At 44.4% G+C, this 17,222-nt stretch overlaps 1 protein-coding gene and 1 pseudogene across 4 annotated transcripts; both read left to right on the forward strand.

Annotated features, from left to right (window-relative positions):
- The first annotated feature begins 1,108 nt into the window (after window positions 1–1,108).
- The window catches only part of LOC125525393, a 98,422-nt pseudogene continuing 82,308 nt past the window's right edge, over window positions 1,109–17,222 (forward strand).
- On the forward strand, window positions 12,872–17,222 carry LOC125525391 (glycine-rich domain-containing protein 1-like; the record flags this gene model as incomplete). Of its 4 annotated transcripts, none has more annotated exon segments than XM_048690396.1 (8): window positions 12,872–13,023; window positions 13,555–13,746; window positions 14,287–14,404; window positions 14,604–14,855; window positions 15,165–15,620; window positions 15,857–16,401; window positions 16,779–16,974; window positions 17,120–17,222. In XM_048690396.1, coding segments are annotated over 7 exon segments (1,828 nt in total), but the record flags the coding sequence as incomplete, so codon positions are not given.

Here is a 17,222-nt window from a genome sequence, read left to right on the forward strand (position 1 = left end):
AATATATCAAAATATTTAGCACGAAAATCCGCATCCGATTTTGACCGCCATAGGCCATTTTGCAAATTTTTAGAATCCTCAAATTCTAAAAGGAAAAAAAGTTATGCTCAAATTCCATTTTTTGAATTTTGGTTAAATATGGTCAAGCTATGGTCAAACTACTTATTCAAGAAGTATTAGTGTTACTAAATAATTATTCAAGAATATTAGTGTTACTAAATAATTATTTCATTTTTTGAATTTTGGTCAAATCTGGTCAAACCGTGGTCAAACTATGGTCAAACAATGGTCAAACTACTTATTCAAGAAATATTAGTGTTACTAAATAATTATTGTTTTTTAGAATAATAGTTTCAAACTCAAAAAGTGAAACGTGTGACTTCATGCTCAAGCTAAACTCCTGAGGGTTAATAGGATTGACATCTTACTATTGTTAGGAAAACAACAAGTGCAGACTTGGAAACGAGGGGGAATAGAACCTGGAAGTTAAGCGTGCTCAGGCTGGAGTAGTGAGAGGACGGGCGACCGGCCGGGAAGTTAAACGATTTGGAATGATGAGGGGTGATTAGAGGTTAGAGGTTAAATTGAGCAGTGATGAGGGGTGATTAGAGATTAAATTGTAAAATAATTCAGAAATTTAAAAATTGGGAAAAAATAAAAAACATATTTCGTAAAATTTCCTTTAGTCCCGGTTGGTAATACCAACTGGGACTAAAGGTGGAGCTCCAGACAGCGGCCACGTGGAGGGACTAAAGGCCCTCTAGAACCGGGACAAATGTGCATTTTTCTACCAGTGAATGGTCAACGCACATATGTTAGCACAATCTGCTTAGTCAATATTCTTTCACGATGATGTGATTACTATTTATTGGTTTTTATTTAAAACATTGGAGATAAACCTCAAGAGTTGTATCATCAACCTTACTATTCCATGATTATGTGGTTGCTATTGGTAGCTGTCGATTGTTTACTGCAGATTTACTCTTTTGTCATGAAAAGATTTAAACTGCATCCTTACGATTTCTGACTTTTCTTAAGCACTTGACTGGATTATTCTGTACCTACTTGGTGAATTAACCTTGCCGGTTTGCAAATTCCCACGATGCAGATGCAGATCTTCGCGAAGACCCTCACTGGCAAGACTATCACCCTCGAGGTGGAGTCCTCCGACACCATCGACAATGTTAAGGCGAAGATTCAAGACAAGGAGGGCATCCCGCCGGACCAGTAGCGTCTGATATTCACAGGCAAGCAGCTCGAGGACGAACGTACTCTTGCTGATTACAACATTCAAAAGGAGTCCACCCTTCACCTGGTGCTCCGCCTTCGTGGTGGCCAGTGATTTCTTTGGAAAATTGTTTCATGGGTCCTGGTAGTTGTCTCTATGGTTATGTGTGAGTCGTGTCATCATGTGTTACTATTGTCAGTGTCTTAGTTCTGTATTTTGTGTGCGAACATCTGTTGCTGTTGTGTAGCAGTGTGGTCTCTGTTATGTGTTTTAAGTGGGAGTGTGGAACTTAATCTTCTTACTCTGTGATTGTGGTTTCTCAAATTCGTCAAATGATCGGAGGTTCAGATGGTAACATGATTCATCCTTGCTGAAGGAGGTTCATGCGGCCAGAGGTCAGCAGGCTTCAGTTAGTTCCTTGGAATGTTGACGGAGGGACTCCGCCGTCATTAGTTTCCTTCCACTTTAGATAATAATATGTCGTCATTTTGTGTAAATGCATGATTGCACAGTTCCAAAATCGTGATGCCAGACACAACACCACACTTACTGAATGATTAATAAGACCTATCAAGATTCATAGAAGAAAAAACATCACTGAAGTACTCAACCCAAGTTTACATTGAAAAAATTGTTGAAAATCATCTTGTTCTTCTTACGCACAACACCACACTTTTCTCGGTGTTGTTGGGAGTCCGACGTGGTAGACGTCAGCTCATTTCAAATGTCCGGAATAGTCTGGATAAATTTGGTGACCATCACCAAAAGTGTGTCCGATTCAGGCATTTGTGGATGATTGGTGATCCCGTTGAAGTTGTCTTTAGTTTCCTTGTGGTGAAACCTACCCAAACTAACCCACTCGAATTCAAGTGGTACTCGCATTTTTCTGAATTTGTTTCAACTTCTTCGATGCTATTTTTTCAGTGGTATGGCGTGTCCGTCAACTACGAGCAATGACCGTGCCATGAATGGCTCATGTCCCAGCCACCTTGTTTGCTACCGTTGTGAATCTCACCAGTAAAACTGTAGCTACACTCAAGCAATGATTATTTTGTCAAGCCTCATGCCAAGGTCCCCTAGTTGCCTAAGGCCTACCACTGCCATTGATTATGAGGTGTTTACATCAAAACTAAATCAATATTAAAATTTCTCGACTCAGTCTCTCAAAAATGCTCATGTCATTAAAACATCTCCAATTGATAATGTAAAATACATCATCATCAAAAAGTGGTTAGAGTAAAATTTACGTCACCAAAAAAGTGGGTTTTTACATCACCAAAACATCCAACTACAACAAATAGTTTAAAATAGGGCAGACATGAAAGCCGCTCCAATAGATGATGTAAAATATCTTGTGCAAATTTGGTCGAACACCTTGTGTGTGAGGTGGAACAAACCAGGCAGCTGCATGTCGGAGCATAGATGGTAGTTGCGGCGGTGACAAGCAGCTGGCGAAAGCGTCTCCTATGCCTCCTTGATGCTTGTCGGCTGGTGGCTGGCCCTAATTTCGACGACACACCACCGGCGATTCAACACCGACGATGCCGACCAAAGCAGTGGTCGGCCGGCTTGGTTATGGTGGTCGCGCAACTGCTTGCAGTGGCTCCGGCAGCCAGTAGCCATACTCTGACGACGACCACGAGCTACGGGAGCCATCGGGGTGCCAGCACTCTAGCCAACAGCCAAATCTATCGAAACACGGCGCGCCGTCACTTGGTGCCATGTTTTAAATCACGAGCAAATCTTGAGTAATTTCTTTTACATTTAAATCATATGTTGGAGTCTGTACCTTGGTGATGTAAAAATCAGCTGCTTTCATATCTGCATCATCTATTGGAGATGCTCTTAGGAACCCAAAAAAGAGAGGAGATACTCTTAGGAAGGGTTGTGTTTTTTTACAGAGTAGAGATTTCATTTCTCAGATAATAACAATGTTAGTTACAATAAAAGACAAAATGAAATCAGCTGAGTCATCTTCCCAAACAGAAGAATTCTTCATCATATACGCTTGTTTAGCCAAAGCATTTGTTGCGATGTTTTTGCTTCTTGGTTGCATGGAGAAAATTTCACCTCTCCAAAGTCATAAGGGAGTTGAGCGCATTCAACAATCATTGCTGCTTGCGAACCATTGAATCTATATGGATCTTTGTTTGCATCAATTACAAGTTCATAATCTGACTCAATGTTAGGACCCCGATTCCAAGTCACATCGATCTAGCCGGTAACACCTCATATCACTTTGCGGCCTCACACATGGTATTCCCACGGGTGTCGCCTTACCATGGCCCGGGACCGTTTGCTCCTTTTGGCTCACGTATATGATAGTGTCACTAGCATCCATATGACAGAGAACCCGGGCCGACATGACTAGTCGTGAACCCAAAGTGGCACTAACTTACGGAGACAGGCATACATGAATCAACATCGAGCATGTCGGTCAGCAGCGTGCGAATCCGGGCTGTAGCACTGGGCTAACAGGACTCCGGGAACCCGGGCTGTAGCAGGCTAGGCAGGACTCCGGATGTCACCGCGTGACATTTCCCCGAAGGGACAGACACATGAACGAAGTGAATCACATGCCAGCCAGTCAAGTGTTCCAGAGCAGTAGTGCTGGGCTAGCAGGACTCTGGTGAACCGGGCTGTAGCGGACTACTATGGCTCATGGAAGCACAAGACTACATTTCCCCATAAGAGAGGCTACCAAGGATAAACAACTAGGTTGTCGGATCCCACGCATACCAAGCATTCCAATCATACACACAATATGCTCGATATGTGCGAATACAACATGGCATCACAACATAACTCTACGACTCAAGTATTTATTCATTAGGCTCCGAGGAGCGAGATATTACAAACATGGGTCTCATGACCCAACATTCAGAGCATACAGGTCAAAGCACATGCGAAAGCTTAACATGTCTGGGTACAGACATCTACAAATGAAAAAGGCTGAGAAGCCTGACTATCTACCAGATCCTGTCGAGGGCACAAGATCGTAGCTGAGGTATCAAGCTAAACTTCAAAGTCCACACGGAACTACTAGCGGGACTGACGTCTCTCTGCAAAACATAAAATAGGCAAACGTGAGTACAAATGTACGCAGCAAGACTTACATCAGAACTAACTATATATGCATCGGTATCAACAAGGGGGTGGTGGAGTTTTAACTGCAGCAAGCCAGCTTTGACTCGGTGGCTATCTTAAACTATGACTGCAAGTAAATCTTTTGAGGTGGTGCACACGAGTCCACATATTCACCATATCAATACACCACTATGGATCCGCTCCCGTCTCCCTACGAGAAGGCCATCCATAGCACTCACGCTTATCTTGCGAGTTTTAGAGTATCCACTTCAAGTTATCTATGAACTGTTATAGGCAACCCAGAAGTCCTTTACCACGTACACGGCTATTCGAATAGATCATTTATAACCCTGCAAGGGTGTACTTCTTCACACACGCTCTCGCCACTTACCACCATGTACACGTTGTGTATCTCGGCAACCTTCAAGCGGAAGCCTGGCGAGGGAGTCGGCCACGACCTGACTAACCACACAAGTCTCTAGTCCAGGTTTATCGCCTATTCAGGTTCTATCCGCGAGGAGATCCGGCCGGAGTTTCGCTCACAGCCCCAAACGATGTGTGCAGGGTTCCCGAGACACCAAACGGGCGCCCAGTACACCGTGCCACGGTGTAGCTACCGCATCATAGCCCACCCCTAGGGTCAGCGCTATGCACGGCCGCCAACACATATCCTATAAACACCAGAAACTAGCTGCAACTCCTGGACAGAGGACTAGGGCAGTTAATAAGTCGAGAGGGTCAATTAAGGATCCCAATGAGTGGTAGTAGCTGTTCATGGATCACAAACACAGAACTCGGTTCCTGAGAACGGTTTCAATGAGACAACCCACCACGTACTCCTACATGGCCTCTCACCGCTACCTTTACCAAATCGTGTTCACACACTTAGCTCACACACAGTAGGACATGTTCATCACCATTCCAATTCATCCCCGATGAATCAGACCTGACTCAACTCTAAGCAGTAGCAGGCATGACAAACAAGCATGAATGAGTAGGCACATCAGGGCTCAAACAAATCCTACTCATGCTAGTGGGTTTCATCTATTTACTGTGGCAATGACAGGTCATGCAGAGGAAAAGGGGTTCAACTACCGCAGCATGTAACAGTTGAATCGTTGTTGTCCTAATGCAGTAAAAGAGAGCAGTAGCGAGAGAGTGGGATTGTATCGAAATGAAGAAGGGGGTTTTGCTTGCCTGGCACTTTTGAAGATAGTATAGCTCTTCATCAGTGTCATCGAACTCATCATCGGAATACGTCTATCGAGAGGGGACAAATGCCGGCAACAGAGAAGGAGAGCACAATCAATGCAACACACAATATGGTGCATGATCATGACATGCCAATATGCTATGTTTTGAGCTAATGCAACTAGCAACATGTTAAATGGAGTTGGTTTGAACCCTAGGTTCAAATTCAAACTCCATATGTGAGGGTTTAAATGCCATTTATATGATTTGGCCTAAACAACAGCCATAAGTTGTTTTAACATGCATGAAAATGGTACAGATGGATAGATTGGATTTTTCTGATCATTTTTCATATATAATTTATTTCATTCTGAGCTACGGTTGATTTTATATGATTTTTAGAAGTTTAAAACATTTTCTGGAATTTCCCGTGAAAGAATAAATCCAGAAAAAGAGTTATTGCGTCAGCATGACGTCGGGGTGACATCAGCAGGTCAAAGGCGCCAGCCCAGGTCAAACCTGACGGCTGGGACCCACATGTCAGTGAAACAACTAACTAACAGAGTTAGTTAGTGTTAGGTTAGCACTAACCTAGGTTAATTAGGGCCTGGGCCCACATGCCAGTGGCTCATCTAATTAAATAGGTTAATTTAACACTAATTAAACCTACACTAATTAAGTAGGGGCCTGGGCCCACCTTTCGTTGACCCAGGGGAGTCAAACCCTAGGTCAAACGAGGTCAACTCGCCGGCGGCTCGACGCCGGCGACGATAGACGCGGCGGAGGGACTCGGAAATGGGCCACAGGGCACCATTTTGGCCGCGGTCTGTTGCGTTCGAACGCACGCAGTGGCGCGCATCGAGTGGTGGCAGCGGTAGGTGCTGGGGTGGCCGGAAGAGTGGCCGGCGACGAGGTTCAGCGGCGGCAGCAGCTCAGGCATCCTCGCGGTGGCGCTACAGAGCACAGGAGGAGGCGCTGCGGGTGTCTACGGGCTCATGTGATCGTGCTGAGCACGATGGTGTGCTCGGGCACGAGCTGTGGTGGCTGTGGCCACGACGGCGACGTGCGGGGGCGGCGGCGAGCTTCGGCCGTGGTGGAAGACGGAGCTAGCGGACGGGAACGGAGGGGGCAAGCACAGGGGGAGAATCAGGAGCTCACAAAGAGTGCAGAGGTGGCCTCAGCGTGCTCAGGGAAGCATCGGAGCGGGCGGGGCAGCGAGAGGGATCTCCGGTGGCCGACGACGAAGATGATGAAGATGGCGTCGATGCAGAGCCTTCGGCGGGGCGTGGCTGGAAGGAGAGGATGAGGGAGGCGTGGCGATGCTCGTGGACACGTCGGGGAGGCGAGGGGAGCACGGAGGCTGCGGCGTTACGGCGGCGCGGCTGCGGCTGCGCTCGGGCACGAGAGGGAGAGAGAGCAGGGAAGAGGTCGGGAGAGAGTGAGAGGGTTCCAGGGGGTGCGTGGCGCTGCAAGAGACGTCCAGGGGAAGGAGGAGGCAGCCAGGCAGGGAGGAGGTGGCCGGCGTGTGGCTGCGCGTGCCGGGCACGCGCCCCTGCCTACTGGCGCGAGGAGGAAGGCAACAGAGGGCTGCGGTGGTGGGCTGGGCCGGCCACTTGGGCCGCCAGGTAAGCCCAGGTGAGGTTCCTTCTCTCTCTCTCTTTCTGTTTCAGTTTTCTATTTTTCTGTAATCTTTGTGGCTTTTCTAAAAATACCTAGACCCTTTCAAAAATCACCAAACTGCACATTCCCACTGTATAGAATATATCCAACATGGAACATTTCAGTTTAGGATTACTTGGGCATTTAAAATATTTACTAACATTTAAATGCCCAAATTCAAATAACATATGATTTAATCCAGTGACCTTTGGATGACCTAGAAATTTGTGCACCATTTTTGTCAGAGGTTCTAGACCACGACAAAGATCATGAACATTTTAGAAGGGCATTTTGGGTTCATTGAAAATGATTTTAGTAACCCTAGTTGGTTTAAGGGGGGTGCTGGGGGTTCTGACATCCCCATTTCAAGTTTCTGAGGAATTTAAAAATGATGCAACACCAGATGCTAGCACTAAGCAGTACCAGAAGCTAGGGATGTGACACTCAACCTCTACCCTCGAGAATCCCACATGAGCTGACAAATTAATACCATTCCTGAGAGCAATTGTTTCAGCAGAAGCCACATCCGAAAGATGTGGAACGAACCATGTTGCATCTGCTACAAAACATCATTCATCTCTGATGACTGTTCGAGTAGCTCCTGATCGATCTTCTATGTGGAATGAGACATCTACATTAACTTTCAAAAAGTCATGCAACGGTTTGCACCACTTTTTCGGTCCCTTCTTCCTTTCATTCTTCTTTTTAGTCACTCTCCGGAATTTTGTGGCAATTGCTCTGATGGATGTTGTTGTTCTACCTACTGGCAGTACTGATACACCCATTGTTAGCTGTCAGCGTTGCCACCATAGGTACCAAGATGCCACAACCACAAGCTCAGACCTCCAATACTCTTCCCTGAGTTCCGATGTCTACTACACAACCTTCTTCTTGTAGACGTTGTTGGGCCTCCAAGTGCAGAGGTTTGTAGGACAGTAGCAAATTTCCCTCAAGTGGATGACCTAAGATTTATCAATCCGTGGGAGGCGTAGGATGAATATGGTCTCTCTCAAACAACCCTGCAACCAAATAACAAAGAGTCTCTTGTGTCCCCAACACACCCAATACAATGGTAAATTGTATAGGTGCACTAGTTTGGCGAAGAGATGGTGATACAAGTGCAATATGGATGGTAGATATAGGTTTTTGTAATCTGAAAATATAAAAACAGCAAGGTAACTAATGATAACAGTGAGCGTAAACGGTATTGCAATGTGTTGAAACAAGGCCTAGGGTTAATACTTTCACTAGTGCAAGTTCTCTCAACAATAATAACATAATTGGATCATATAACTATCCCTCATCATGCAACAAAGAGTCACTCCAAAGTCACTAATAGCGGAGAACAAACGAAGAGATTATTATAGGGTACGAAACCACCTCAAAGTTATCCTTTCTGATCGATCTATTCAAGAGTCTGTAGTAAAATAACATGAAGCTATTCTTTCCGTTCAATCTATCATAGAGTTCATACTAGAATAACACCTTAAGACACAAATCAACCAAAACCCTAATGTCACCTAGATACTCCAATGTCACCTCAAGTATTCATGGGTATGATTATACGATATGCATCACACAATCTCAGATTCATCTATTCAACCAACACAAAGAACTTCAAAGAGTGCCCCAAAGATTCTACCGGAGAGTCAAGACGAAAACGTGTGCCAACCCCTATGCATAAGTTCACAAGGTCACGGAACTCACAAGTTGATCACCAAAACATACATCAAGTGGATCACATGATATCCCATTGTCACCACAAATAAGCACGTGCAAGACATACATCAAGTGTTCTCAAATCCTTAAAGACTCAATCCGATAAGATAACTTTAAAGGGAAAACTCAATTCATCACAAGAGAGTAGAGGGGGAGAAACATCATAAGATCCAAATATAATAGCAAAGCTCACGATACATCAAGATCGTGCCGACTCAAGAACACGAGAGAGAGAGAGAGAGAGATCAAACACATAGCTACTGGTACATACCCTCAGCCCTGAGGGAGAACTACTCCATCCTCGTCATGGAGAGCACCGGGATGATGAAGATGGCCACCGAAGAGGGATTCCCCCTCCGGCAATGTGCCGAAATGGGTCTAGATTGGTTTTCGGTGGCTACGGAGGCTTCTGGCGGTGGAACTCCCGATCTAGGTTTCTTTCTGGAAGTTTTGGGTTATATATGAGGTGTTGGAGTTGGGGACAAGTCAGGGGGGTTCCCGAGGCAGCCACGAGGCAGGGGGCGCACCCCCACCCTCGTGGTGGCCTCGGGACTCTTCTGGCCCACCTCCGGTACTCCGTGGGCTTCTTCTGGTCCAAAAATAATCTCCATGAAGTTTCAGGTCAATTGGACTCCGTTTGATTTTCCTTTTCCGCGATAGTTAAAAACAAGGAAAAAACAGAAACTGGCACTGGGCTCTAGGTTAATAGGTTAGTCCCAAAAAAACATATAAAATAGCATATTAATGCATATAAAACATCCAAGGTTGATAATATAATAGCATGGAACAATCAAAAATTATAGATACGTTGGAGACGTATCAAGTTCTCATCTATAATTTGGTTCAAGTTAACAAAAACCGACATGTCTCGGCATATGGCCTTCCTGTTCGCCTTTGTTAGATCCAACTCTTCCTAAATTTTTCTAACCCTCTTAGAGTTGAAAAGATAGTGTTGAATATCCTTGGCCCCCCTCAAGCAGATTGGACATTGTGCTTGTGTTAAAACATGTCTTTTTCTCAGTACGCCCTTACAGGGAAGGATGTAATACTTTCTAGAGGAAATTTTTATAACCTTAGTCGTCGCCTTAAGTTTCCAGATGTCAGCCCAAATGGGGTTTGGATTTGCTCGACCATGGCCATCCTTCGCATGCATACGCTGTCCACACTTATGATCCCATTCCCTATGATAAGCAGATTGAACAGAGAATGTACCTGACTTAGTATAATGCCATGCAACAAAGTGTCATTCCCTAAACATTCAAAGGGATTTGTAATATGTGATGCACATCAACAGGGTAGAATGTATCATGGATTAAATCTTCATCCCAGTTTCCAGTATGTGGGTCAATAAGGGCGTGTTTTGTTACCTGCACCATTTTTTGCCACTTTGCACGTGTGTCTCAAATGGGCCTGGCTGAGGTAAAACAGGCCAAAAACTAGCATCCACACATACTTTGGTTGCCCGCATCTAGGCTTTCTGCATAAGGGAACCAATATTGACCCGCAATTTGGTTGCCTGCATTACACTGGGCGCACAAAACTACACGGTGTTTGGTTGCAAACTGCATAAAGTGTTATCACCACTTCTCACTAGTGGTGACCTTACCACACACGACCTGAACGTAGTTTTAGTCCTAGTTAGGAAACATATCATAATTCATCCTAGCTACTAACAAATATCAGTACAAATATAATAGTCAAATGGCTCAATAGGGTAAAGTTCATCAATGCCAAACTAGTTGGAAGTCCATCCTTGTCTTCTTTTTATTCTGCTGATGTTGTCCCTTCTTCTTCTTCTTCTTCAGATCCTTGTCTGGCCTCTGTTTTCCCACATTGCCTATGCCCACCCCATCCCTTTTTTCTTCCAGGCTTCACTGTCAAATGCCTCCACACCATGGCCAAAGCTGACAACATCATCAAGCGTCACCTCTTCCTCCTCCGGCACCAGTTCATCACAACCACATTACAAGATCCAGTTACGCAGAATGCAACAAGCAAGAATAAGCTTAAACTGGGCGGGGAAAGTGTGGAATGGCTTTTGATCCAGGGTCATAAACCTATTCTTCAAAGCTCTGAATGCCCTCTCAATTGTAACTCTAAGGCTGGAGTGTCAGTTCATGTGGAGTCCTGAGCTAGTTCCTACCAGCAAACTCGTTCAGATGGTACCTGATTTTCCTGAAGGGTGGAAGAGCACCTGGTCGACATGCATTGCTAACATCTCCTAGGTATAACTTGCCATGAGTATGTTGATGCCATTAGGTCGACTCATGCTATCACTTAGAGTGTTAGCATCATGTCTTGATCCTTTCCAGCCAGCCAACACGATGGTACCTATTTTTTCTGAAGGGTGGAAGAGCACCCGGTCGACATGCATAGCCAGGATCTCCTAGGTAGAACTTGCCATGAGTATATTGATGCCATTAGGTCAACTCATGTTATCACTTAGAGTGTTAGCATCATGTCTTGATCCTTTCCAGCCAGCACATATGTGAACTTCAGATCGAAGTCAACAACAACAAGAACATTCTTGCTTTGTGTAATGCTTTCTACCCTTGTATGTTGCAGATTGTGACATTGGCACTCTGGCAGTGATATGTCTATTGCCCCAATGCAATCCTGAAATGGCATTACAAGATGGTGTTATGGCTATAGCAGAACAATACAAGCATATCATGACATGAACTACATACTGTCAGTGCTCACCTTGAAGTATGGACACCATCTTGGACTAGTGTGAATCTTGTTACAAGTCCGGCCCGTTGGTGACCTGATCATTTCTCCATTGAGTTCCCCAACATCATACATCACTTGCCTGAAGTACCTGGAAATGGTCTCCATTGACCTCCTGAACGTGTTGTGCATAATCCTGAATCTCTGGTTATGACCAAAAACATGAAGGAACGTGGCTACTTGCTCTTCCACACGGGTGTGGATGCTATCTTGTAGTAGCCCCTGCTCCCGAAGGTCTGCACATGCCTGGCGAAAGGTGCTCTTTTCATTTGATGCATCCACATAGCCTCTATGTCATTGCAGTTGTAGATGTAGTTCAGATTCAATATCCTCTCCTGATCCCAGATTAACATTGGACCATAACATATGACAGGCTTATCACCATGACGAATAGCTCCCTTGTGAGCCATGCCTGAATCACAACTATCAGTGTTGCTGCCTAAACTACCAGCTTCGTTCGTTCGACCATAACCTAGGCGACATCGAGGGTGCGGTGAACAATGGAGAAATCGATCCTACACCCTTCCTAACAGCCTAGCAACCAACCTAACATAGGGGGGGGGGGTTCTATGTTTCTTACCCGCTTTGGAGATAACGACGAGGAAGGAGGGCCCCTGGCTGAGTCGAGGAGGACCAGACAGTGGCCAAGAGGAAGGGGATAAGCAGCTCCTCCTGCTGGAGAGTGCTACTATTGCGTCCGTGGCGCGCCGCTTGCACATATTTGAGTCGACGCCGCCGTCGGTGCTAAGAATAGAGGAAGTGCTTGTCCTAGAGCTAGTGGTGACCGAGTAAATGGGGCGATGAGGCTAGATTGCACGCCATCTCGCCTCGACCGATTTCCATCTCCCGCCATCTCCACTCAATTTCCCCTTGCGCCGTCGCAAGTGGCGCTGCCTCCCTTTTGCGCCACACTCAGCCTGGCTCAATGAAAACTGCCGATTCAAGGGTTTCCAGTGAGTCAGGCTCTGTGCTACTTTAAGGTTCGTGCCGATGCGAGTTAGGCCTCTTGTTTGCAACCAAACACATTTTTATTGGCCCAACTAGGCTTGGTTAGAGGTAATGCAGGCAACCGAACATGTCCTAAGGTCTTCTACTTTGGATAACAGATTTTGCCCTCTCGGAGTGATAATCTTCCTGTTGTTACTTGTTGGAAATCATGAATCTCTCCATATATTGAAAGGGCTGTGTTTGTTCATAAGGTAAAAAATTGCATTGTGAGTTTTAGAAGGAAAAAAAAAAATCCGCAGCCTCCTGAACTACCCGCTCGGCTCGCGTGCCGGCTGAGCCGTGTTGTAATCGAGCCGGTCCCCTTTCCCTTACCCACCCGCATCAACTCGCCCCCGCTGATTCCAACCGGAAAAATCCAAGCGATCGATCTTCAGCTCCCGCGAACCTCCCTCGCCATCAAGGTATGCGCACGCCACCGATTCCCTCTTCCCCCAAGCTATCTATCTCTTCTTCTTCTTGCGGGGTTCGTCTACGGTCGTCGATTCAGTCAACGCTGCGAGATAGATGAGCGTAGAGACAGCATGCCGATTTCCGTCCGTGTAGATCGTGCTATTCATGTTCTATATACGATTCGTTTATGTGCTGGTAGATCCAATGCTTTTTTTTTTCTAGTTGTTGAGGACGAGTGGTGTATGCGCTCTCGTTCAGTTTTATTGCTGTAGATTTCAGTCGACTATTGTTGCTGTCCGCGGTAGTTAATCTAGAGTTTTTGCTTGGGTTTGAACTGATTAATGTTGGACCTGCCGTTGTAGATTCTTGTTTATGTCTGCATCATCAGATTATTTGTCGTCCAACGCACAGTTTCTTGATTTAATTATGCCAAACTCTGTTTCTACCTTTTTCACACACAAAAAAACTCTGTTTCTACCTTTCTGCTCATCTGGGTCATAGCTTGCAAAAACCTCTTACATTACAGGTTATCCGAACTGCAGGTGGGTGGGGTCGATCGGAGGAAGGGGGGAGAAGATGGACGCAGAGCAGGAGTCGCAGTGGGCGGCGGCGCAGGGGATCGGCATCGGCGAGGACCTCGTCCCAGCCGCGCTGCGGCACCTGGAGTTCCTCGCCGCGGTCGACCGCCGCCGGTGGCTCTACGAGGGCCCGCTGCTCCACAGGGCTATACGCAGGTATCGCCATCACATTGGCTTTTCAACAACACAACTTACACAAGAGACCTTTGAGTCTGAAAACCAGTATATTTTCTGAGGTGTTCCATTCTTTTTCTGTCGGGGTGTTATTGATGAACAGCCTCTACTCTCTAGGGTGTGTCGGGAATAAAATTTCTCAGTATCGTTGCCATATTTCGATAAATTCTTGGTGAATTTCAGGATAACTCTTGGCGCAATCACTATTTGGAACATTGTCCATGTCTCCTGACGAACACCTGCTTGAGGAAAATTAGACAAAAACCACTAGTTTAGTTTACATTAATATAAGTTGGTGGAAGAGTTTCTGAAACCATCATTCGATCTGTGTTTTCAGTTCCAATTTGTTGCTACAAGTCTGGCCTTATCTGGAAATTTTGGCATGAAAATCTGGCTTCTTATTTAAGTTCAAAGTCCCTATCATGCTGAAATAAGTGATACTATGAAAAAAATCACTCATACTAAATTAATTTATGTTCTGTGTCGAATAGACTTTGAATTATTAATTTGTTGTGGTGCTAGGTACAAAGCTTGCTGGCTTCCTCTTCTTGCCAAGTACACTGAGGCTTCTGTTGCAGATGAGCCTTTGGTTGTTCCGCTCGATTGTGAATGGATATGGCACTGCCATCGGCTTAATCCGGTATGAGTATCTAAGTTATTATTAACTCACAGATGCTTGTGTGTCGTTCAAAATCTGTGAACACCACATTTGAGAACTAGTATTTGGCTATTTGCATCTCTTGCATAAAAAAAAATACTAGTGAACATGGTTGGAAATGTCTAAATCAAAATCATCTTGTTATTTCTGGTTTTGCTGTGCTGACAACAATATCTTTCAGACTCAGTACATAAAGGACTGCAAGAGATTATATGGCAGAATACTGGGCACTAACAATGTCAAGTCCTCCATTCAAGCAAAGTCCAAGGATCAGGCTGAGAAAGTTTGGACTGAGTTATATCCTGGGGAGCCTTTTGAGTTGGAGTACACAAGTCCTTCTGACGATTTTGTTGACGTGGGTGATGGAACTGCAGGAGGCATTTCCTATGATTTGATCTCAGCTGTTAGGAGACAGTCTTCTTTCGTCTACCAGGTAGTTACATTACTAACCTTTGCTCTGATATACTACATATAAGACAAGTCAATGTGGTAGATTACCCATGATTGAACGACTGATATCTAAAAATTAGCTATTCTAAATTTCACAAGCAGATTGATACCTGATTTTATTGGCCCAGCAAATGTTGGTGATAGTTCAAAAGTTGTGTCACTGTTGATCCATACATGTGGAAGAAAGCAATAGAAAAGCAGTGCTACTGCCTTTTTGTAAAAGGAAAAATATGCAAGAACAATAAATAAAAAATGTGTACAGAAAGTCAGTGAGCTCCTTTGTTTCTGGCAGGTTGGAACACCAAACATGCATGATCATCGTTTTCTTGAAGAAGCTCTAGCTCGATACAAAGGTTTTTTGTATTTGATCAAGCTGAATCAGGAGAAAGGAATGAACCTCTTTCGTGTGCCAACCTACGACGTGGATCTAATGTGGCACACCCACCAACTGAATTCTGTTACCTACTACAGTGACATGCTGAATCTTCTTGGGAGAGTTCTGGAGCATGATGACACAGATGATGACCGAGCTGAAGGAAACAAGCTCGACACTGGATTTTCAGGGACCACTGAGCAGTTCGAGAATAACTTTGGTCTGAGATACTGGAAGGTTGGCGCTATGTACCGTGGAAGCCTGCCATCTCCTGTGACATCCGTTCCTCAGATATTTAATAGTGAGGATGATAGTGTTTTTGGTGTCGATAAAGCAGAGAAGCATCTTACTATTCTTGAAACAACAGTTGTGGAGGTATGATGCTCTTTGTACATCTTATTGTTGTCCATGAATGAAGAAATAGTTACACAAGTACAATAATTTCGGTTTTAAAGATGTTTCTTATCTAGTAAATAACCCAAAACATGGTACGTTGTACTATTAATATTATTATTGATTTGGAAGCACGCCTGATATTTGATATTGAGCACTTCTAATGCCAACAGACATTTACTGAATTTATGAACTCAAAATATTTTCATTCTTTGCAGTTATATTTACAGATTGTGGACATCAAGAATTTACCATCTGCAATTCCAGAGAAAAGTGTGTACGTGTGGTTCACCAAGACTCAACCAGATGTATTTATCAGTGATGGCGGCAGGTTAGATATTTCAACGAAAACAGGGAAGAGTATCGGAGCTGGTTTCCAATGTGAACCGACTGGCGAACTCATTCTTACAGCAATGGTTGATCAGGCCTATTTTGGGGCCTCGTCATCGAAGAAATCAGAACCATTGGGGAAGGTTTCGATCTCTCTTCAAGAGCTTACACAGCCTGATTCCAAGCTTTCCTTTGAGAGGTGGTTTGAACTGAAAAGTCGTGGTGCATATGCTGGTTCCCCTCCTGTCAGTCTTCGTGTTGCTGCATCTTGTACTGTGCCAAGGCAGGCTCCACAGGTTCTTAGCATGGTCAATGTGAAGCCTTTCTCTCTGAAGGCCTGTCTATTGCCACATTACATCAAGGATCAAAATATGAGCTCCTGGACTCGCTTCGTGTATGACTGTGGTACTGAACTCATTCGTCTTCAGATAAGGTATTTTTGTTTTTACCGTGGTATCAATCATACGTATCAGTGAAGAACTGTACATTGAGTCTAGAAACGCATTTGTATGCTGATTAGTAAGTCCTGCATGATACTTACTGGTAGTTTTTTCTAGAAACAAATAAAATCTTACTATATGATACATTGATTGCTAATAACATATGGTGTTATTGCATCTTCCTTTCAAACTACAAATTGATGCTTTCTGCAGGAATCGATATTCAACTTATATAGAAGTATTTGTACATTACCTTCAAAACAGATCCAAATTTATTCCAGTGGACACTGAAAAGTTTTATTTGCCTATGTTTAAGAAAGAAATATCAATTTCTTCTGATCTAATGAGAATTTCCTCCTCTTTACTTCAGGGAGCACAAGGCCAAGAGTGGCATGGCTCTCATTCGAGAATTGGTTGGAGTAACAAAGTCATCAAAGCAACCATTTCAGCTTGCAGAATTCACGAAAAACAAATGGTCTTTTAACAACTCCAACTTATCCATCACTCATGACCTGAAACCAAGCAAGGATGGCTGCATACATGAGCTCAAATACGGCAACAAACTGGTAAGGACAACTGCAGTCTACAGCTCATTTCATACAGGCAGTCTGTTCGCTCAAAAGATAGTTATTACATCAAGTTATATGTAAATGAAAAAACGTTTATGCATGTAACATACTTACAGTTCTGGTACTTCTTTGAACAAAGCAGATCAAACTATACAGGGGAAGGAGACTAGCATATGAACTCAAATGCTGCAGTCAGCATGCTGAAGATACTACAGCAGTTACTGCTGTGAAGTTCTCAGCTGAAC

This window comes from Triticum urartu, chromosome 7, assembly GCF_003073215.2.
Source record: "Triticum urartu cultivar G1812 chromosome 7, Tu2.1, whole genome shotgun sequence".
NCBI classification, from domain to species: domain Eukaryota; kingdom Viridiplantae; phylum Streptophyta; class Magnoliopsida; order Poales; family Poaceae; genus Triticum; species Triticum urartu.